The sequence below is a fragment of the Gymnodraco acuticeps genome, unplaced genomic scaffold, assembly GCF_902827175.1.
Source record: "Gymnodraco acuticeps unplaced genomic scaffold, fGymAcu1.1, whole genome shotgun sequence".
Taxonomy (NCBI): Eukaryota; Metazoa; Chordata; class Actinopteri; order Perciformes; family Bathydraconidae; genus Gymnodraco; species Gymnodraco acuticeps.
This window is the reverse complement of record NW_022990125.1, coordinates 2,415,477-2,438,866: the sequence shown is the minus strand read 5'-3', so window position 1 is coordinate 2,438,866 and position 23,390 is coordinate 2,415,477. Positions and strand designations below refer to the sequence as shown.

The 23,390-nt window shown below is 42.7% G+C and overlaps 1 protein-coding gene across 2 annotated transcripts in view; it reads right to left on the bottom strand.

Annotated features, from left to right (window-relative positions):
* The window catches only part of fras1 (Fraser extracellular matrix complex subunit 1), a 315,805-nt gene that overhangs the window by 9,384 nt on the left and 283,031 nt on the right, over positions 1 to 23,390 (bottom strand). For both annotated transcript variants that reach the window (XM_034216717.1, XM_034216718.1), the window contains exons 50-62: positions 12,931 to 13,044; positions 11,043 to 11,193; positions 9,237 to 9,396; positions 8,952 to 9,120; positions 6,519 to 6,765; positions 5,539 to 5,883; positions 4,763 to 4,923; positions 3,892 to 4,039; positions 3,598 to 3,803; positions 3,350 to 3,506; positions 2,075 to 2,275; positions 1,800 to 1,987; positions 681 to 956 (exon numbers count right to left, since the gene is read on the bottom strand). In XM_034216717.1, coding sequence (XP_034072608.1) covers positions 681 to 956; positions 1,800 to 1,987; positions 2,075 to 2,275; positions 3,350 to 3,506; positions 3,598 to 3,803; positions 3,892 to 4,039; positions 4,763 to 4,923; positions 5,539 to 5,883; positions 6,519 to 6,765; positions 8,952 to 9,120; positions 9,237 to 9,396; positions 11,043 to 11,193; positions 12,931 to 13,044 — 2,523 coding nt within the window. The remainder of the gene's footprint in view (positions 1 to 680; positions 957 to 1,799; positions 1,988 to 2,074; positions 2,276 to 3,349; positions 3,507 to 3,597; positions 3,804 to 3,891; positions 4,040 to 4,762; positions 4,924 to 5,538; positions 5,884 to 6,518; positions 6,766 to 8,951; positions 9,121 to 9,236; positions 9,397 to 11,042; positions 11,194 to 12,930; positions 13,045 to 23,390) is intronic.

Sequence of the window (23,390 nt, the reverse complement as noted above, 5' to 3'; positions counted from 1 at the left end):
CATGCTAAAAAGCTGTGGCTGTGCCTGGCTCTGGATTGGCTCTGGTGGTTGTGAGGGCGGGACCTTGTCACCACAGCTCGAGCCCTGCTAAACAGACTCCGGATCAAAATTATTTCAAAATCTTCAGATGGTAGCTCGACTTTGGGTAATTGTTATCACACTGATGTGTATTCAAGTTTGGCGTAAAGTAGATCTTTAATGGTATACAAAAGGGGAGAGACTTCATGTTTGACAGCTGCGCTCAGTGAAGATTATCACGGAGGCTCTGGAATTGCAAAAGGGAGGAGATGTACCTTTCAAAAGCTGTCACAAGTCTATGTTATTAAGCTCTGACAGATTCCTTTTTTGGAGACATATAACAGATATAGAGAGATATTATGAGTAGTTGTTGTGTCTTTTTGACCTAACAGCTAACATGGTGCTATTTTGGCAGCAACGTGGCTCACGCTAACAGGCTATAACCGTTTCTGGCTCCTGAGTGGCTCTGGCAGGTGTGAGGGCGGGACCTCGTTACCAGAGCTCCAGCCCACAGGTCACTACAAAACAAATTCTTAAGATGGTAGCACCTGTATCTGGATCACTTTTCTACAGCAGATTGAAAGAAGAGACGCGGTGTACATGTCAATATACAGTCAATAAATATACATTTAAACTCTTCTTTTAAAGAAATCCCCACTCACCATATGGTTGACGCTGGTATACGGGGTGGTGTCCGTGACTGTCTCGAAGGGGGAGCGGGCCCCGTTGGTGTCGGTGGGCGCCGCCACCTCCCAGGAGAAGTGAACCTGGGTTTGGTTGATGCCGGCCTCCTCGCAGCGCTCCTTCATCACAGAGTACTTGGGGTAGTGAGGGTCACAGGGGGTGACACACACCAGAGGGTACCCTGGAGAGGGCGTCTTCTTGCTGCCCTCTTTTGTTACCTCCTGGACGTGATCATAGTCAGCGAGGGAGACAACCTGAGGAGGAGGGAGGATGGGTACTGATGAATTTTTTTCTCTTAATTTAATTGTTTTCGCTCCAATGGAGAATTGAAGAATAAATGATGTCATTATTTCCTTTAAAGGTCTCCTATTATACTATTTGTAGGCATATATTATAGGTCTCAGATATTTAAAAAACATGTCTATGAAGTGTTTTGCTCAAAATACCAAACAGATCACCCATTCTAGCCATGCCTCATACGCCTCTATTTCAGCCCTGTTACTAAAGTGCTGATTCCGGGTCCGTAGCTTAAAAAAAAGGGGAAAAAAACGAAAAAAAAAACGAGAGCAGAGAGGAGAGCTCATGCAGGAAAATTCTACCCAGATACTCAGCTAAAGGCTGCTGTGATTGAATGCCATATCATGTTCCAAACCACATCAAGGATTATTTCTGAAACAGCAGGGAGCTCAAACTCTTTTTCTCTCACGGGTTTACATTTTTATATCCTGCTTATTTGCACTTACTCTCTCCAGTAAAGCCTTAGCTCTGAGTGTTAGCGATGCTTGCTAATGTAAACACAGACCATATTACTTCCAAAACGTTGTGCATTGTTTCTGATACAGCGATGTTTTTGATGGGGCCGAGGGCGTAAAGCCAGCCCACATTTCCGATATTACGTAATATCGGCAGCAAATCTGGATCAGCTGCATTGTACCCCCGTTTTTAGAAGGGTAGGGAGGAAAAGCAAGAGGGTTGTATTTTCGGACACGTTGTGAGTCTCCTTACACACCGGGGACACCTATCTATGTATAGATGACATCAAAAAGTACATTTTGCATGATAGGAGACCTTTAAAAACTACTGAAAACCAATCTTACAATAGGCGTAGAAGGTAGGATAAGGCTGCCTGAAGCCTCCTGATCCAAAATGGTCACTGTTGCCATAGTGATCTCCCCGAGCACCGCCTCCACAGGGTCGTCAGGGCCGAGCACCAATGAAAAGGACTCATGCCACTCCCTATCCTCATTGGACAGAATCTCCACTTTAAACAGGATGTGGTCAATTCCTACAGAGGGAAACAAAGAGAGACATTTCAACCTGACATTTACACAATAATCCTTCAATCATTCAAGTGTGAATTTTCCGCACTAACCAGGGGTGAATTTAAGCACTCTGCTCTTGGGATTGTAGTCAACGCCAGACTGGGCCGAGCCGTCCCGGGTGCTGCAGCGGATCTTGGAGGTCCGGTCCAGATCCCCCCCACGGACCACCTTAATGTTAAGAACCTCAATGCCATCGGGACCAGGAGGCTCTTTGACCTGATAGGACGCCTGCTCAAACTCAATGGTAGGAGCTGGAAGAACAGGGGGCATTGAAAGGTCAAGGTGCTGCTCTCTGGTGGTTGTACGGCATATCATAATTATTGTTCAGTTGCCAGTTATAAATAAAATAAATGTAGTTTAATACAACCACCCGCGATAAATCCTCCCTTCATGAAGGTTAATGATCTGTCTTTGTTCATACTGATTGTTAACACTCACTTTCTAGGTATGATAAGTATGTGAGCTGATTTATGTAACACTAAGAGCAGTTTGAATATGTATTCTCTCAATGTCATACAATGAGGGGAGGCAGGCTCTAGGATAAGACCAAATTCGCTTTTCAACAGTACAGAGAGACCTTTTGTATCATCAAGGGAGAAATCTGATGAAGCCCCTGGGAAGAATTGGCTGGTTATAGAACACAAAACATTAATAAAGACCAGGTTGTATGATGTGACAATTCATTTATGTATGAGTATCAATGTTGAATCCATTGTGTATTAGCTATATATTATAAGTTATTGTCACTCCTTTTTTTCCCTAATCTTTTTCAGATTTGTGGATTGTTATGTAGTTGTTGTGTTAGTATTTAAGTGTTATGTTTGCCTTGTAATCAAATAACTTCTTAAAATGAAAAAAACAAAACGGCTATCGAACAAAAAAAACTCTTACCTAACACGTAAATAAGAATATTTGTGTACATGTAAAGAGATATATTATTGACCACGTTAGGATATGATAGGACAAAAAAACACGTTAAACTAAATGCCAAAGCAGACTAGAATTTTTAAATAAATAAGGTCAAGAGCATCTCCACCTGTAGTTGACAACATTATTTCGACACTTACAAAAGAACGTTTTCCGCCTGATACATTCGCAAAAATATGTATTCATCAGAACAGAATTAATGTGGGAATGCAAAAAGTTTTCTTAATTGAGATTTTACTCAAAGAACATGCAAACAATAATTTCTTAATAAAATACATTGAGAAGATACATGGCTTTCATGAAAAAAGTTAAAGAAAATGAAGTTGCCCTGGTAGTTTAGTGTTAGAATTCATCTATACCCCAGTAAGTTAACTGTTGTATGTGACCTATGATCTTACCATCTTCATCATTGGTGATGGTGACTGTGACGATGTCGCTAGCGCCCACCATGGCACCGCTCCAGTGGTCTCCCAGTGGTGTCCCAAGATGCACCTGGAACTCCTCTTCAGGCTCAAAGACAGAGTCGTCGTTGATGTGCACGGTGCAGTTTTTTACCTGGAAAACAAACAATCAAGTAAATGATTTTAAAGGGACTGACACAAATGGTCTTAATCTACTTTGTTTAAACTTTTAGGATTCAGTATACCTTCTCTCCTTTGAGGAAAGTGATGCGTGACTCGTCAGCGTTCCTCCTCTCCTCGAAGTCGTCCATCACCATGGCTGACATGGTCCGGGTGAAGCAGCGCACTGATGACTTGAAGGACAGGTCACCGGTGCGGATAATGGGGATGTGCAGGATGCTGTCTTTCTCCTTGACAGTGTAAGCAGTCTTCCCGAACTGCATGCTGGGAACTGAGAGAGGGGACGTTGGCTGTGAGAAGGCTGAGTTTGAATGTAAGATGAAAAAGGTCTTTAAGGGAATAATCTCCTGTGTACTTACTGTCCTGGAAGGTGTCGATGATGACGACGTTGGCTTCATAGGGCTCTTGGAGGACAGCACCCTGAGGAGAACTGAGGAACACCACAAACGACTCGGATCCTTCGATGGACGGGTTCTGGATGTCGTCCATAATGGTCAAACTGCATGTCTGTAGAAAAAAAGTGTCAGCAAGGTTTCTAAAGATATTTGAGGCCAGGTCTGAGTTTACAAAGGTTTGCAGGAAGAACATCTTGCCTTTAGTTTAAAGGATACACACACATTCTCAAACATTAGGTTTAAGACTATTTCAAGGAATTAGCAGTGCCTCAAATTCAAAGAACGGACCGGTGTAGTTTGAGACCAAGTGACTGTAAAGTTAAATACAGACTTTATAATGGAAGGTGGCGTTTGAAACAATTATGTAAAAATAAATAAATCCATAAGACTTCAATTTTGATTCTTGCATTACTAAGTAACATTTGCGCTTCTATTGGCTATTGCTTCAACACATTGTACGTGATAGGCCAAGGGGCGGGACATCTCTAACCAATCAGAGCAGTCTGGACTCTGGTTTCAGACAGAGGGTGAAAAGAGGTGCTGCAGCAAAGGCATTATGAGAAAAAATGAAGCACTTATTGAACCAAAAGGCATCTAAACATGTCACAGTAGAGGTACAAAACACAAATATGAACCTGAAATAATATTTCCTCTTTAAGCACGAACCTCTAAATATTGTCCCCCTCAAATTCACAGAGAATTTCTAAAATCCAACGGAACGAGCGTTTAAAACTCTTAATATGCTCATTATACTGTCTTGATGGCCTTGTTCCAGATGCCTTTGATTCAGCACTTCTAGATATCTTTACTGTAGGTCAGAAGTCTCAGTCCTCACCTCCTCGGTACTACCAGGTTTGAACTCCACCTTCTTGGAGCTTGGGATGTAGTCGACTCCCGGGCTCGCTGAGGGGGGGTCTGAAGGTCGGGTGGCACACCACACAGAGGTCAGGGAGGACAGGTCACTGCCAAGGCGCAGCACTGGTATTTCAATTGTGCCTGTAGGGTGGAGATGAGAAGGAAACGTAAGTTCATAATATCACTACTGAGTAACATATGAGTTTAGCTTTTAAGTCAAAAGGCTGCTTTAAAGCATTCCAACATTTAAAAAGAAATATAGCAGAGTGTTAATGTCAACACATTTAAGAGCTGTAGCTTGTTGTCCTTATTCTTATAAGAAGAAGCCATGAATTGTGTGTTCTCAACTTCAAAGCATGTTCTCTGTTCCAAAAGGAAATTGGGACAGACTGCAATGTACAGACCAATTTATAAGGAAACCGGGCCGTATCTTGTTCCTACAAATGAGCTTTGTAAATGTTTAGGGAGCAGCTTACATTCTGTTTCATGTGTAGTGACATTACAATCTGGAAGAAAATCACCCTTGGATCTTGGATCTAGCAATTATTAAACTACCCTTTCCAAAGCCAATTTGTAACTCTTCGCACTTTCCTAATTTCCCCATGGAGATTGTTAGATTTTCACATTTATCCTAATTAATAAAGCTTTGAAATGACAAACGAAAAGATTTGTAATTTCACAGAATTTCTCTTGGGGTTAGAGAAAACTCAGTCAAAATTATAAATCCATAGACCGTAAAAATGTAATTGCTTATACCAGCATCTTCGGTGAAAGTAAAGGTGGCGTTCCCGAGAGAAACGGTGGACGCGTCGTTGGGTCCGTCGATGACAACCTTGGCCGTCATCACCTCCCCCACACGGGCGTTATCCGAGGCGTCCGACAGCACCAGCTGGAACTCCTCCGACAGCTCGTACTCGCTGTCGTCAATGAGCTTGACGTCGCAGGTGGACATGCTGACTCCGGGGCCGAAGATGACGCGGTTGTCGTTGGTCATGCCGCGGCTCTTGTAGTCGGAGCCAGACTCCAGAGCGTGGAGGCTGCTGCCCTGGGCCGACTTGGCCACGGTATAGCAGAGGGCCGACACCGTGCTGGAGGTGTCACCTGGAGGGGAAATGAGGCCGGAGAGGGTCACAACTGCTCATAACGTGGACTCTGGAATGCTCTTTTTACGAGAAAAACTACAGTTGATTCAGAACTCCGCTGCCACGTGTTTAACAAAATCCAGAAAAAGAAAGCTCAGACAGTACCTCCTGTTTTAGCTACATTGCATTGGCTCTCAGTGTCTTTTAGAACTGATTTTAAAATCCTTTTCTGGTTTATAAAGATCTTTCTTTTGATGTGACAATCACTAAGGTCCTCAGCAGCAGGCCTTTTAATTATTCCTAAACTCGCCCCTAAAGCAGCTTTTGTCCACTAACAGCCTGCCAGGAAATATTATATAGGAAAACTCGGTCGACATTTTTTAACAACAGCTGAAACCATATTTCTTTAGATAAGCTTTATCGCCCTTGAATTGGTCTTTCAATCTTTTTTTTTATAATGTTTAATTTATTGTATAGTTTAATATTTTACTGTGTGTGTAATCTGTTGTGAATTATTATTATTATATTATTATTATTTCATTGATTATGATGCCTTTTTACTTCCTTGTATTTTTCTGAAATGTTCTGTGTATTATGTTAAATGAGGTGGTTAACACATAGAGAGCATAACAGAGGTGTGGCAGTGCTCTCTACCTTTTCTCTCGATGGGTGCGTGGATGAAGCCGGTGCTCTCGTTGATGTGATACGTCTTCTTATCAAACTGCATGGTGGGCTCGTCCTCTGTGTCGTTGATGTTGACGATGGCGCGCGTGTTCCCGCCCAGCAGCGCGTACGCGGGCATGCTCAGCTCCACGTGGAAGCTCTCAGTTCCCTCGAACACCTTGTCGTCGTTTATCACTATGGTGCACACCTTGGTGTCCTCACGCTCATCAAACTGGACCTGTGAATGAACAGCAGAGCGGTATGGGTTTAGACTTATGATTGGACATAGAGTACCGGTAATATCAAAAGTGTATACAACCGAGAACATAGGACAGTAAATATAAAGCCCTTTTTGGGGGGTTTTCCCTTTCCTGTAGTGTGTTATAGGTTGTAGTGCATGTAGATGGTCTGCAAAGGCTCAAATCCCAAAGTTCCGTCCAGAGAGAGTTTGTATCCCACATCCCTCCCCTCCCCTCTGCATGAAACACCTCCATTGGACTCCTTTGGGTATCAACTTAACATACTGGACTGTGTGTGTAAAAGATTGCTGCTTCCCCCTGGCTTTAGGAACAAATATAATTGGTAAAGTGGAGAGAAGAAACGTGACGAAAAATCAGTTTCAATCTATTTGCTAGATGGAAAATATGTTGGTAAAGAACCTTAACCCTTGTGTTATGTTCACATTTCGCACCCTTTGGTAATGTCCGGTTTTTATGTTAAAAAAATATATACTGTAATAAAAACTAGGTTTACATTTTGCTCATGCTTTTCTAGGACAAATGTAAATGAAACATTTTTTCATTAACCCTTGTGTGGTGTTCGGGTCAAATTGACCCGATTTCCATTTTCAATGAATAAAAAAAAATATAAGGATATTTTCGTTCAACCTGAAACTCAATGGCCGGGGCTTATTTATTATTTTTTTCCACTTGTGAAAAAATGCCCACCCGCATTTATGTCCTTCATAAGAGGTTCGGGTCAATCTGACCCGGATACAATACCAGGACAGACAGACAGAGAAAAACACACAAACTAAAAGACACACACAAACTAAAGACACACACACACACACACACACACACACACACACACACACACACACACACACACACACACACACACACACACACACACACACACACACACACACACACACACACACACACACACACACACACACACACACACACACACACACACACAATTGTGTGCATAGAGAACCTGTTTGATCCTGTTTTCCCTTGATCTTTACCCTTTGTAGTGTGTACACAAAACTATCCTAGAACATTATAAACATTTTAGATCTTCCAGAAATGTATAAACATTTTACATTTTCTCGCACTGTCCCCCTCCCACCTGCACGCCGGAGGAGGGACTAAACAGAGACATAACCTCAGTGTAGTAACAGTGTAGTGCAGAACTACAATTATCTACCAACAAAATGGCCAAAAGATATTCTGCTCAGAGCCTTGGAGCTAATAATGGATGAGAGTGAGTGGAATGCATTAGAGGAACACGGTGAAGTGGAACAGGAAGACATTTCTGAAGATGAGGATAATGTGGAGGTAAACTCAGAATTTGACAGCAAATTGGAAGATGAACTTGACTCATAGCCAGCCGCTGAAGGACCCCCACAGCCAGCTGCTGGAAGACCCCCACAGCCAGCCGCAAGAAGACCCCCACAGTCAGCTTCTGGAAGACCCCCACAGCCAGCTGTGAGGTCTGTGGACCCTCAAAGGACTCCAAGACACAGAATACATGCAACAAGTACATCTGTGCTATACACACGAAGAAGTTCTGTACATCATGTGTTTCCTAAACGGACCTGCCCATTGACTCACATGATGTTCTGCAGCGTCACTTCATCAATATATTTTTCGGATACTGTATTTTATGAATAGTGACTGTTAATTGTTTTTATTTGCTTTGTGTTTTTATCTGTTCTATGTAATTTATATGGATGTTTCATTCTCTCTATATTTCACAGCCAAATACTTTTGGCTGTGTGGTTCTTGTGTTCCAATAGCTGATAAATTGCTTTATTTCCTTCAGGGCTTTGATTATTATATGACAGATTAAAAATAATAAACATTAACTAATACATCTGTCTGGTTGGGGTTTAAAGTGGGTCTGACAGCAATAAGAAACTATTTCAAAAGTGTGCCAATACTCTTGGATAGTTTGTTGTCAAGACAAATGATATGACATGAATTCCAAAAAATATACTTTGAAGACTTTAAAAACAAATATAAATCATTGATACTTATTTAATTTGAACTTGTAATAACTATACGAATACATATCAGGTCCAAGCCAGAGATAAAGGAAGGCTGAAGCTATGATTTCCTTTTTTTTCTTTAAAGTTTGAAATGATATCAACAATGTAATTTTTTAAAAACATGTTGACATTGGTTGCCTTGTTACCTGTCCAGCGTACTCCACGTAGTCCTGCTGGCCTGGACGGGACCCTTCGCTGCTGGTGGAGGTGGCGCTGGCCTGCTCGGTGCGGCAGAGCACGATGGCGTACTGGTTGAGGTTTCCTGTTCGCTTCACCGTTACCGCCACTGTGCCGGCCTTTTCACTGACATTGTAGCTGTGGAACCATCACAGGAAGTTATTTTATTGATGGATGCTCGGAAGGAACTGACTGGTATGCCAAGTTATTTCGTGAACATCTGAAGTACGTCTCGCATGCTGTAAAATACGGACCTTTTGTGCTTGAAGCTGATGAGGGACCACTGGATGTGGAAGACGTTGTCGCTGACAACATTTGGTTTGCTGTCTTTCACCGTGAACTTGAAGGTGTCCATGGTTTCCTGGACGTTGTCCTGATGCAGCACGTAACGGATCAGACCCAGGTTGATATCAGCTGCAGGGGATCAAGCTCAGCTTATTAAAGATCAAACATTGAATACCTTTGTGAAAGTGGCTTCTGGGAAAATCTATTAGAGAACTGACCACTATTTTTGTATTCCTCTAAAATATCTTACTACTTGAAAAAGAGCGGAAGATATCAAGAATAAATATTCTTACTAATTCCAGTATCCATAATGAATTAATAGCTAATACATGTACATATGAAGATTAATGATGTGTCTGTTATATTTTTGTTAACTATATATTATTAATACATTTTTATATTTTTCTTTATCCCTTTTTTGTTGGATGTATTACATTGTATTTTATTAAAAATAGTTCAGATTGTGTGTCATTTTTCTTGTGAATGTAAAGATACCATTTCTTAAATTCAAACAAAAAACACTACAGCAGGTACTTAGCAGTGAAAACCAGAATTGAAGCTGTATCTATGAGACTGAAGCAGTAATCTTTACCCAGCATGCCGCTCTGACCTGGCTGTGTGAAGGGGGCAACAAATCACAGACTGTCTCGACAGGGATTGAATCTTAATAGTCAAAATCTTTGCAGATAATGTATTTCCTGTGAAATAATCATCCTATATAATATGCGCCCTCTGGCCTCTTTCCATTACTTGAGATCAAATTAGAAAATTAAGATGAAAATCATCATTGGATCACAATTTCTGCCCATTTAAACCTTCCAGAGGATGCTGAAGAAAAAGTATTACTTTGTAATTGAGAGCTGTAAGCCAGAAGAAAGGATGAGAGTCCCCGTGCTAGAAAGATGAGCAGATGACCTTCAGGAAGTTTAGAATAAACACATGCAGTGATGAATAGATATTAAACGTAATGGAGGCTCAACACTGTGTGCTGTGATATCTTAAAACATTAAGACTAAGGAGAGTAAATGTTGACGGTTTGTACTAGTAAATCCCGCCATTTATATTCGCATTCTCAGGGAAGGGAGTTATTTTGGCTTCCCTAACATTTGTAATCATTAAGGGAATTATGTTTACAAGCTCAGAATAAAGAATGCAACCCATCAATGTGACTGTTTGCAAGCCACATTCCAGCCCGAGGGGATCGACACTTCACAACAGCACGCTGACAGTGATCCCGGCTGCAGCCGAGAGGTGAGGATAACAGGCTCATGATGGGAACACAGCTGAATTCAACTGCAAATTGTCAATGAAAATGTGGGAAAGGTGAAACTGGATGATAACAAATAGTTCCGCAGATGCTGAGGTGCTTTTTAACAGAACTTACATTGAGGAAAAGACGGAGAGCGTAGGTAGGGACACGTTTTTGCGGATGCTTAAAATATTTATATATTCATAATTTAGGATCACAGACATTACTACATTTTAAAGAGGCCCAGTATGCTTTTTGGGTTTCCCTTTCCTGTAGTGTTATATAGGTTTTTGTGCATGTAAATGGTCTGCAAAGGCTGAAATCCTAAAGTTCCCCCCTGCCTGAAACACCTTCATTGGACTCCTTTGTTTACTTCTGTGACATAGTGACATCTCTATGTAACACCCCCATACTATTTGCTAGCGCTCCAACACATTGTATTTGATATGCTAAGGGGGCAAAAAACAGTCAAACAGTATGAAATAAAAGGTACGTCATACAGTGTTTTACAGTCAAAGCCTTGTACCTTGTGTGAAGGTGCTGATGGAGGTACCAGGATTCAGCTTGCTCTCCAGGAAGCCGTGCTTTGGCTCCGTGGTGACTTCATAAACCAGCTGTCCGTCATCAGTGTCCGGATCTATGGTCAGCAGCTCCTTCTTAGTGATCAGGTTGGTGGCCTGATGGACGTTAAACAGAAACGACTGAAATGACCTGCTCCACGACCACATCTAGATGAACCATTTGACTGGAGCTGTTACACCAAAGACATTATTTGCAAAGTATTTTTGCCCTGATGTATTTCTGTTGATGACGGTTCTATGTCGACATAATGATTTTGATAATTGCCTCCCATATTTGCCTCGTGAACTTTGGATGCGTTTTTTAAGTAGTCAAATGTGCAGTTGAAATGGGAGGTTGATTTCTCACTCTCAGCTTGACCTTTTTATTTAATTTGTATTTAATTAAACCAAATAAAAATACGTGGCTCACTCACTGATAATGCCTGTCCTGCTGGTAATGTAGCTTTTAAGCATTTGTATGTGTTACCTGTAAGTATTTGTTTTATAAAGGCAGATTTATAAGACCTTATTACACAGCTCAGTCGAATACTCGATCCTGATTGGTCGATTTGGACATTACAAAGGTCTGTTAATTGTCGCCAACAGACTGCTGCTGAGCAGAACATGACTACAGTGTGTACGGTCGTATCAATCCGCAGAAAGAAGTCTGGCCATTTGTGGATAACAAACATTAGTTTTCTCCATCAGAAAACACCATAGAATACTTTTTGAATATTCTTTCTTATATTTGCGGAGAGCACAACACTTTGGATATATGATGGCTAAACTTTCCCCAATAAAGAGAGGGCTGGACGTCAGAGAATTCACCAACAGAACAAAGACAGGAAGTAAACACTAATGGACACAGTATGGGCTCTGGCATTGTTTAAAAACTGGTTAATAGACACGAATATGTGAAGAGACTGGGACAGTTACAGTAAACCTCAATCAGTCCTGCCGCCTATTTAAGTAATGTTGCTGTCACCGCAGATCCAGCTGTTGGTCAACGTGGATCAGACCATTTTTTTCTTAGAAGACCCAATACAAACATTTTTAATCAATATTGTGAGTAAAGTACTTGGTTTATCTTTTTATATTTCACCATGTCGGTGTGCATTTTTCATTAATTAAGTCCTCGCTGCACATTATTCCTTACTTACTATTTTACTTTCACATTTATTTGGGTGTCATATGTTCACATCATTTTCCAAAAGTAAAAATGAAAATTGTCCTCTAATGTTGATGGTATCCTAAAAAGTATACACCTACCTTTATTTAAGGTACTGTATCTAAGCCAGTAACCAACAATACTTTGGTGTTGTTTGCTAATATCCCTCTATAATAAAACATCCAATACTTAATTACCTGCATAGTAAAGACAGAGCAGCCACAGGATGAATAAACAAAGTGACAACACTGCTACTGATGGTCGCATTGTGTTGTGGTGTTTGAACCAGCAGGGGGGGCAAGTAAATTACATAGTGAGCAAACAGTGATAGAGCTTCTCTTTGCACTTCTGTCAGTCACAAGGACATGTTTTATATGTAACTGTGATTGGTTGTATAAGACAGATCTGTGTTTGCACAGTCAAATAATTCTCCTTTTGACTTGAGCCTGCTTAGCACACAGACCACTGCAATACTCCTGCTCATTGACACCTTTTTATCTCTACAGAATCCAGTGAAATCAGTCTTCAATTGGAACCAATAACAACAGCAATTTGAGAGGTTAATTAGAAAGCTGATCTCAATGACAGGGTTCATTACTCCCCCTAAAGCTTTTAAACATCACTATGAAACTAATCAAAGACTACAGAGTCTGTCTGCAGACATTCATGTAGAGGACGTTGTGTACCTTGTTGTCCATGTACTCCAGCCACTGCAGCCCCAGGTTGGTGACGATACGCGGCGTGCCATCGTCAACTGGCAGAATATCAATCTTAAACTTCTGTGGAGCAGCTGTTACAACCTGGAAAGCCAAAGTAGTTGAAATTAAAAACACATTTTTAAGATTTCAATGGACAGTCACAAAAAGTCATTTTATTCCCAACATTACGTGTTTATCGTAACATCAAAACATCCATCCATCCATCCATCTATCCGTGGTCGGGTCGCGGGGGTAGCAGTTCCAGCAGAGAGCCCCAAACTTTCTTTTCCCTGGCGACATCAACCAGCTCTGACTGGGGGATCCCAAGGCGCTCCCAGACCAGCGAAGAGATATAATCCCTCCACCTGGTCCTAGGTCTACCCCTTGGTCTCTTCCCAGCTGGACGTGCCTGGAACACCTCCCTAGGGAGGCGCCCAGGTGGGATCCTAACTAGGTGCCCGAACCACCTCGAACGGACTCCTTTCGACGCGAAGGAGGAGCGGCTCAACTCCGAGTCCCTCCCTGATGACCGAACTTCTCACCTTATCCCTAAGGGAGACACCAGCCATCCTGCGGAGAAAACCCATCTCGGCCGCTTGTATCCGCGATCTCGTTCTTTCAGTCATGACCCATCCTTCATGACCATAGGTGAGGGTAGGAACGAAAATGGCCCGGTAGACAGAGAGCTTTGCCTTCTTGCTCAACTCCCTTTTCGTCACAACGGTGCGGTAAAGCGACTGCAGTACCGCTCCCGCTGCTCCGATTCTCCGGCCCATCTCACGCTCCATTGTTCCCTCACTCGAGAACAAGACCCCGAGATACTTGAACTCCTTCACTTGGGGTAAGGACTCATTCCCTACTTGGAGTGGACAGTCCATCGGTTTCCTGCTGAGAACCATGGCCTCAGATTTGGAGGTGCTGATCCTCATCCCAGCCGCTTCACACTCGGTTGCGAACCGATCCAGAGTGCTGAAGGTCGCAGACCGATGAAGCCATTAGAACCACATCATCTGCAAAAAGCAGTGGTGCAATCTTTAGTCCACTGAACTGCAGACCCCCTCCCCCACGACTACGCCTCGAAATCCGATCCATGTATATTACAAACAGGATTGGTGACAAAGCGCAGCCCTGGCGGAGGCCAACCCTCACCGGAAATGGGTCCGACTTACTGCCGAGGACCCGGACACAGCTCTCGCTTTGGGAGTACAGAGATTGGATGGCCCTGAGTAGAGACCCCCTCACCCCATACTCCCGCAGCACCTCCCACAGCAACTCCCTGGGAACTCGGTCATACACCTTCTCCAAGTCTACAAAACACATGTACCGGATAAGCGTACTCCCAGGCCCCCTCCAGGATCCTTGCGAGAGTAAAAAGCTGATCCGTCGTTCCACGACCAGGACGGAATCCGCATTGTTCCTCCTCAATCTGAGGTTCGACAATCGGCCTGACCCTCCTTTCGAGTACCTTAGAGTAAACTTTCCCGGGGAGGCTAAGTAGTGTGATGCCTCTGTAATTGGCACACACCCTCTGATCCCCCTTTTTAAAAAGGGGAACCACCACCCCGGTCTGCCACTCCTTCGGTACTGTTTCCGACTTCCACGCAACGTTAATGAGACGTGTCAACCATGACAGTCCCTCAACACCCAGAGCCTTCAGCATTTCCGGGCGGATCTCATCCACCCCCGGGGCTTTGCCACTGTGGAGTTGTTTGACGACCTCAGTGACCTCCCCCCGGGAGATTGGTGTTGATCCCCCGTCATACTCCAGCTCTGCCTCTAACATAGAGGGCGGAGTTGTCGGGTTCAGGAGTTCCTCAAAGTGTTCCTTCCAACGCCCTAACACAGGGAACCATCCTTACTGTACACAGCTTGGATGGTTCCCTGCTTCCCCCTCCTGAGGTGTCGGACAGTTTTCCAGAACAACTTTGGTGCCGCCCGAAAGTCCTTCTCCATGTCTTCTCCGAACTTCTCCCACACCCGCTGCTTTGCCTCGGCCACGGATGAGGCTGCTGCCCTTCGGGCCTGTCGGTACCTTGCAACTGCCTCGGGAGTCCCCCGGGATAACAAATCCCTGAAGGCCTCCTTCTTCAGTCGGACGGCTTCCCTGACCACCGGTGTCCACCAGGAGGTTCGAGGGTTACCGCCCCTTGAGGCACCTAGGACCTTGAGACCACAGCTCCCCGCCGCGGCTTCGGCAATAGAGGCTTTGAACACCGACCACTCTGGTTCAATGTCCCCAACCTCCACAGGAATGCCCGAAAAGCTCCGCCGGAGGTGTGAGTTGAAGGCCTCCTGAACTTGGGCCTCCTCCGGACGTTCCCAGTTCACCCGAACTACACGTTTGGGCTTACCAGGTCTATCCAGAGGCTTCCCCCGCCACTCGACCCAACTCACCACCAGATGGTGATCAGTTGACAACTCCGCCCCTCTCTTTACCCGAGTGTCCAAAACATACGGCCTCAGGTCCGATGATACGATAACGAAATCGATCATGGACCTTCTGCCTAGGGTGCTCTGGTACCACGTATACTTATGAGCATCCTTATGTTCGAACATGGTGTTTGTTATGGCCAATCCATGACTAGCACAGAAGTCCAGTAACAAACCACCACTCCGGTTCAGATCAGGGGGGCCGTTCCTCCCAATCACGCCCCTCCAAGTGTCTCCATCATTGCCCACATGTGCGTTGAAGTCTCCCAGCAAGATTAAAGAGTCCCCTTCAGGAGCCCCATACAGGACTCTTTCCAGGGTCTCCAAGAAGGCTGTATACTCTGAACTGCTGTTGGGTGCATAAGCACACACAACAGTCAGAGTTTTCCCCCCCATAACCCGCAGGCGTAGAGAGGCGACCCTCTCGTCCACTGGGGTAAACTCCAACAACGAAGCACCTAACCGGGGACTTGTGAGTATCCCCACACGCGCCCGGCGCCTCACACCTTGAGCAACTCCGGAGAAGAATAGAGTCCAACCCCTATCCAGAAGTAAGGTTCCAGAGCCGACGCTGTGCGTAGAGGTGAGCCCAACCAGATCCAACTGGTAACGCTCCACCTCCCGCACAAATGGTCTCTTTCTTTTAATAAAAGTTTGTTTTATTGGTCTAAGTCATGAAAATAAAAACGGCTACTTTCCTATTAAAGTTAAACCAACTTTGTTCAGAATGTTTTGTGTATACAGGAAGTGGAAGAGTTATCATGAGCTAGATTTAAGTTAGATGACAAATGGCAAACACACGAGCCAGCTTATTACTTTATTGATTTGCCCCCTATGGGATCAGCCAGTCATCATACAGATTCTGCTCAGACCAACTTCGACGAATGCCATTTGAAGGATGCGTTCATCCAAAAGGTATTACAGGAGTGTGTACATTATCAAATCACAAGGCAGCTCCAGTGGGAATGAATTGACCCTCAATGTGTGTGTGTGTGTGTGTGTGTGTGTGTGATCGGGGATATCAATGCCTGCTGTCATTCAGTTTAATCATATGGACTATTTATAGTGACAGTAGGTAGACTGAGGACTTCATTGACAAGCGTTGCAGCCTGTTCACCCTGAGGCTTGCTTATAACTACCTCCATAAAGCTATGGGCTCAGAACAGTCTCATAATACACACATGCACACAGAAGGATTCACACTTGTATTTCATGATCCGCAAAAGGATTCACACTTGTATTTCCGGATCCACACTTGTGTTTTTCAATGCACACACAAATGTGTTCCGTTTCATATACATGTAAATACAATTCAAATACAGAAAAAAGTCTTACATATGTATTTTTGATCCTCACATATTTGTTTTCCGTTTAAAACCTCTGAACCTGCAAACACAAACAGTTTTCTGTGCACGGATCGCATTCGTGTGTGTTTTTTTTTAGACTCCCCTGACGGTCAGCCGATTCGTACTTGTAATTTTGTCTATCTATAGCCAATCAGATGTCTCCTCAATTCTAAGCCAATCACATGAGTGCGCCCCCACGAGGGTAGATTTCTTGCGTTCATGACGTAGTGCTTCATGTACGCATTTTGCGCAGTCCGGAGCTGACAGGTCCATGGAGCCTGCCTGCAGGCCCTAATGTCAGGACACCTCCACTCTCAGTACATTGCCACTTTCCGAACAGGAAATGCACACAAATACAAGCCTTTATATTATTAAGGTACATCGCCACTTCCCGAACCATTGATGAATGCTTGTACACGTACACAAAAACGGCAGGCAAACCCGTTTTAAATGTGTGTTTCCTGTTTTGCCAATACAGCTGCTTTATTTATGTCTGTATGAAGTTGTTGTGAGTGTGGAGGGAGCAGCTACAGGTTAGCTTAGCCTAATCGATCAGTGCACTACGAAGCCAGTGCTAGACAGTGAACTGTCAACGGGGGGAGCCCCGCTGGTCATTATCGGCTGATACTAGGGGTGTAACGGTACACGTTTCGGTACGGGCCCTTCGGTTCGGTACAGGTGTGTACCGAAGTGTACCGAACGAATATAACGTTAAACGTAAAAAATTGAGAACGTGAATAACTTTTTGGAAGTAATCTCAGGTGCTGCGTCGCAGCATTCAGAGTAATTTGCTCACATTGGGTTCAACGCATCATAGAGCGAGCAAGTTATTTCATTGGATGAGAGGCATACTATGAGAGCTGGTCAGAGGGATGCGTTCAAATGTAGTCAGTAATTTGAGGAACTGTCAAAAATTAATGGCGAACGCAGATAAAGTTGAGCTCGAAAATCCTCCAGCATCATTGAAGTCTCCGGTTTGGGAACATTTTGGTTTCGCAGTTACGTACAAGGATGACGGACAAAGACAGGTGGACCGAACCAAAGCTGTTTGTCGGCATTGTTCAACTAAAATTGGTTACGCGGCTGGTAATACATCAAACTTGCACACTCTTGAAAAGGCATCACCCGAACGTGAATATCACCGGTACCAAAAGAAAAAAGACTGAAGTGCAAACCCAACTCCCGCTAGCATGTAAGCCTCCACCACTCGCAGAGAGTTCAGACCGAGCCAAAGCTATTACAAACGCCAAATATCCTTATGTTGCCATGTTAGCAAAGCGCTACCTGGCTGTATCTGCTACCTCTGTCCCTAGCGAGAGGGTGTTCTCCACAGCAAGAGACATTGTTAGTGCCAGCAGATCTGCCCTTTCGGCAAGCAATGTGGACAAGTTAATTTTTCTTTAAAAAAACATGAAAATACAATGACAAGCAAGTCCTAATGTCAAACTGGCTGCTTAGGAACTACTACAGTACAGTTCAAATACAGATTATTTCAGTTCATCGAAATGCTGCACCTTAATGTTCATTTTATTATATTTTGTATTTATTTGAGTGAATATTCACAGTTTAATAATAATTAAAAACCCAAAAATAATAGTTTATGTTTTGTGAGTACTAGTACAGTAAAGTTCAAATACAGATTATTTCAGTTCATCGAAATGCTGCACCTTAATGTTTATTTTATTATATTTTGTATTTATTTGAGTGAATACATTATTCAGTTTAATAATAACAATAAAAAAATATATATATATGTTTTGTTTTGTGAAAAAAAATTCTGCTGTACCGAACCGAACCGTGACCAAAAAACCGAGGTACGTACCGAACCGAAATGTTTGTGAACCGTTACACCCCTAGCCGATACTCACTCTTAATAGTTTGATCGGTGCTCTCTATAAAGGCCGATCAGGAGAGCTGGATGATGATCGATATGGACATAAACGCGAGTGAAGTATAACCGGACGCGAGAGAGGGATCAGATCAGCTGCTGAGTCTGACGGAGACATGCAGCTCTGCATAATCACCTGATGCTCCGCCCTCTGTTTAGCGAGCTGACCGGACAGCGCAAAATGCGTATATGAAGCGCTACGTCATGAACGCAATAAATCATACCCTCGTGGGGGCGCGCTCATGTGATTGGCTTAGAATGAAGGAGACATCTGATTGGCTATAGATAGAAAAAATTACAAGTACGAATCGGGTGAGCGTCAGGGGAGTCTCAAAAAACCCACACACGAATGCAAAGCGATCCGTGCACAGAAAGCTGTTTGTGTTTGCAGGTGCAGAGGTTTTAAATGGAAAACAAATATATGAGGATCAAAAATACATATGTAAAACTTTTTTCTGTAATTGGATTTTATTTACATGTATATGAAACGGAACACATTTGTGTGTGCATTGAAAAACACAAGTGTGGATCCGGAAATACAAGTGTGAATCCTTCTGTGTGCATGTGTGTATTATGAGACTGTTCTGAGCCCATATAAAGCTGACATTAACCAAACACATGCACACACACGCATGTTTATATTTCTACACTTGTGAGGACCCATGCAATGCATTCCAGACCAATGATTTTATAGTCAACTAAATGAGCCACTGAATGGTTAGGAAGATTGATTTAAGGGGATTTTAGATGATTATCAGGAAGGAAATAAGAAATAACAAAAATTATGCTAAAATAATTGTGTGTTTTCTATATACATAGGCCTATACATATTTTTTCCCCCAACGTCTTCACATTTCCCCTTACAGTAGCCTACGTCTTTTCTTTTCCCAAAAGGCCCTTTTTTCAAAATGTGTCGACACTTTCCAAAATATTTTCTTACTTTTCCTTAATGACCTTAATTCCTTAATTGGCCTCACTGCAAAACATTTATTTTCAAATGTGTCACTTTCTTGGTCCTTACACAAATGGTAGCATAAGAGCATATACACAAACTGCTGATTCACCCCTCCTGTCATAAAAAGGTCAGAGCGCGCACACACAAATCTACAGTAACACTGCTCATTCAATCATTTAGCTGTAATGAATACGTCAAGATGCTGCCTCTTTCACACACACACCAGAACACAATCTGCAAATGTAGCGTTCTTGATGTGCTAAATATGTCTCACACACACACACACACACACACACACACACACACACACACACACACACACACACACACACACACACACACACACACACACACACACACACACACACACACACCACACACACACACACACACACACACACACACACACACACAAAATGTATTGTCATGCCTCTGTTCAAGGCTTAGTCTTTCTATTTGTATAGCCAGTGGTGTAAAGTAACTAAGTTCATAAACTCAAAAATTACTACTTGGGTACAATTTTGAGATACTTGTACTTTACTTAAGTATTTCAATGTTTTGCTACTTTGTTCTTCTTCTCCTCTACAGTTCAGAGGTACATGGTATTTAATACCTTTAGTTACTTTACAGATGTGGATGAATGATGTGAAATCAAGTGTTAAATCAGACTTTAGTTCCACCTGGAGTAAATCCACAAGCTACCCTGCAGTATACAAAGTCATTCAAACTAGCTGCTCCTTTACCAGCTTTGAGAACACTTTCATGATCAATCATTATAAAACATATCATATATATTATTCTGAAATGGACCAATCTGCACAACGACTACTTTCACTGTCGCTACTTTCACTATATTTTGATGATAATACTTTTGTACTTTTATTTGAGGAACATTTTGATTGCAGGATTGTTCCTACATTCTGGTACTTCTACTTTTACTCAAGTACAATATTTGAGTACTTCTACTTTTACTCAAGTACAAGACCTGAGTACTTCTACTTTTACTCAAGTACAATATTTGAGTACTTCTACTTTTACTCAAGTACAAGACCTGAGTACTTCTACTTTTACTCAAGTACAAGACCTGAGTACTTCTACTCAAGTACAAGATCTGAGTACTTCTACTTTTACTCAAGTACAAGATCTGAGTACTTCTACTTTTACTGTAGTACAATATCTGAGTACTTCTACTTTTAATCAAGTACAAGATCTGAGTAGGCCTACTTACAGGGCTGCCAATGCCAACACTCACGCATTGAGCGTGAGAGTCACGCAATTAACCCATATCTCACGCACTCACGCCACACATGCCTTTCCTCACGCTAAGTTTTCGTCCAAAAATAAATGTATATAAATATAAAAATAAAGTGAAGGAACAGCAAACCGAGCGGTCTACGAAATGAGACGGTCTTCTGGCTTAGTTCAGTAAAGTTGGAACGCTATCGGGAGATTCTGATTTCACAGATCAATAACTCATGAACAAAACGTTATTCAGACACAAATGATGTCTCCTAAGTACCGTGGTAAGGTTGACAACGAACTACAATCACATTTTGATCAAAAAAAGCCAATATGCGCCGTCCTCCGAGCTGGACACATTACATTGGTCTCTATCTGCAGCCGGAGAAGAAACGAGTGCTCAGGGACCGTCTGCAAAGTGCAACTCCGAAAAAAAGAGAATACAATATGCAATCACTATTATACAGTATATTTCTACCACACTCACTACACACATCAATAGCCTCATCAATAGTCTCCTGGTGGTCAAGGCGTTTGGAAGAATATGCTTTTGAATAATTTTGGGGAATATTTATAATGTAAAATCTTCAATAAATGTGGCATCATCTTAAATAACTTTACTATTATACAGTATATTTCCACCAAACTCACTATTTGCATTGTTGTTGTTAGCATCTGGTTAGCTTAACGGATATTAACAGCTGTTTCTAAAACAAGGAAAGGGAGAGCTCTGTCCTGTCAAAATGAGAGATAACTACAGCTCAGTGAGGTAAGGGACTCTCTGTTTAGATAGTTAACTTTAGTCTAGTTATCTCAGTGGGTCTCAAACGTTGTGGTCACCATTTATGAGAATAAATGACAAACAGTTATGAAATACTATATGACAGTAAAACAAGAATAGGCCTACAGTTTAAAAGGTGAGTGATTTGGAAAATATCCATAAAGAAAAAGAAAATCTGTTTACCATAAATTCATTTTGCTCTCAAAGTGCACCAGGTTGATGCATTTAACTTCAATATTTAAAAAAATCGGGTACACTGTGTATGTGCGTATTCCACTGTAGCGCCCGGTACATTAATGGGAAACCCTAGTTTGTACATATTCAATACATTTGTAACACTGTACACATGAACATTTCTTTTTACGGTTCACCAAAAAAAAGATCTCACTCCAAGCTGAACTCAAAGGTTGGCAGCCCTGTACTTCTACTTTTACTCTAGTACAAGATCTGAGTACTTCTACTTTTACTCAAGTAGGCTACAATATCTATACTTATACCACCTCTGTTTATAGCCTATGAAAAAAACTATTAGAAACGAAGGCTAAAGCTAACGTTAGCAGATAGTGACAATGTATGCTAGTTAGCCAGCTCAACGATAATATTGCGACAGAAAAACTTTTCAGTGCACATCATGCTCTGCCGCTCCGACAGGGAGCTCTGCTCTGAACACCTGAACGGCCTGTTCTAACTAGGGTTGCCAACCGTCCCGTATTAGCCGGGACGTCCCGTATTTGAGCCAAAAGGGGCGTGTCCCGTACGGGACTTTGTTTGTCCCGGATTCCCGTGTAAAGGGAAAAATAAAAAATATTTTTCTGTTTGCGCGCAATGCAGTGTGTCTGGCTGCGGGCCTGTGTGTTTGTGTGCTGTATGAGAAGGGCACTAGGACCGCTCAGTTGATAGGGCAGGCACAATGCTCGCACGTGTGTGTGTGAGATTTTCTCCGGTGGGCCGCGGGCGCGGCATCATTGTTTGTGTGGCATGTCAACCTGTTTAGTCGTGTGGGAAAATGAGCGCTGCCGGTGGAGGAGGTGATGATGAAAGAGGAGAAGAGAGAGAGGATGTGGTTCTGGGCCCTGGCCCTTCTAAAAAGAAAAGACTTGTGTCTTACAACAAACAGTGGAAGAAAAACACAGTTGGGTAAAGCCCGTGAGTGGAGATCTGTCTCCTGTCTTCTGCGTGTGTGAGAGAGTCAGTCAGCTGATTGATGGGAAAATGCTGGGAAAATGGTTGGTTGAAGGATAACATTAAGTCTAATAATGATGTACCGTGCATGTTCACATCATGTATACTTTGCATTACTTAATACCATTTTTCAAATATTTATTTAACATTTTGGACAAAATAGCCAATTGTACATCGAGGTGCCCAGATGTCCCTAATGCCCACCTATCCGATTTGAACATGCTGATGTACAATGTGATGTAGTAGCCTAATGCAGGTGTAAGACCATTGTGTTTGTATTGTGTTATAGGTATGCATAGTTTTCTATGCATTTTGAGGGTTTTGGGGGGGTTTGACCCCTCGAACCCTAGGGGGCTGGCTCCCCCAAAAGAATTAAATAACATAACCCTAAAACCGAAATAAAGTTTAAAAAAAAAGTAACCAAATCCGCCAGAAACCCGAAAATCTTCGCGCGCACGTGCGCGGGGGACACATGCTTGTGTCCCGTTTTTCCATTTCTGGAAGTTGGCAACCCTAGTTCTAACAGCTGTTCACCAGCGGTCCAGTCTGTGCCACAGTGACTCCGGACCGCACAGTTAATATTAACGAACGTAGGTAATGTAGCTGCTGAAGCTAGACCATCATCGC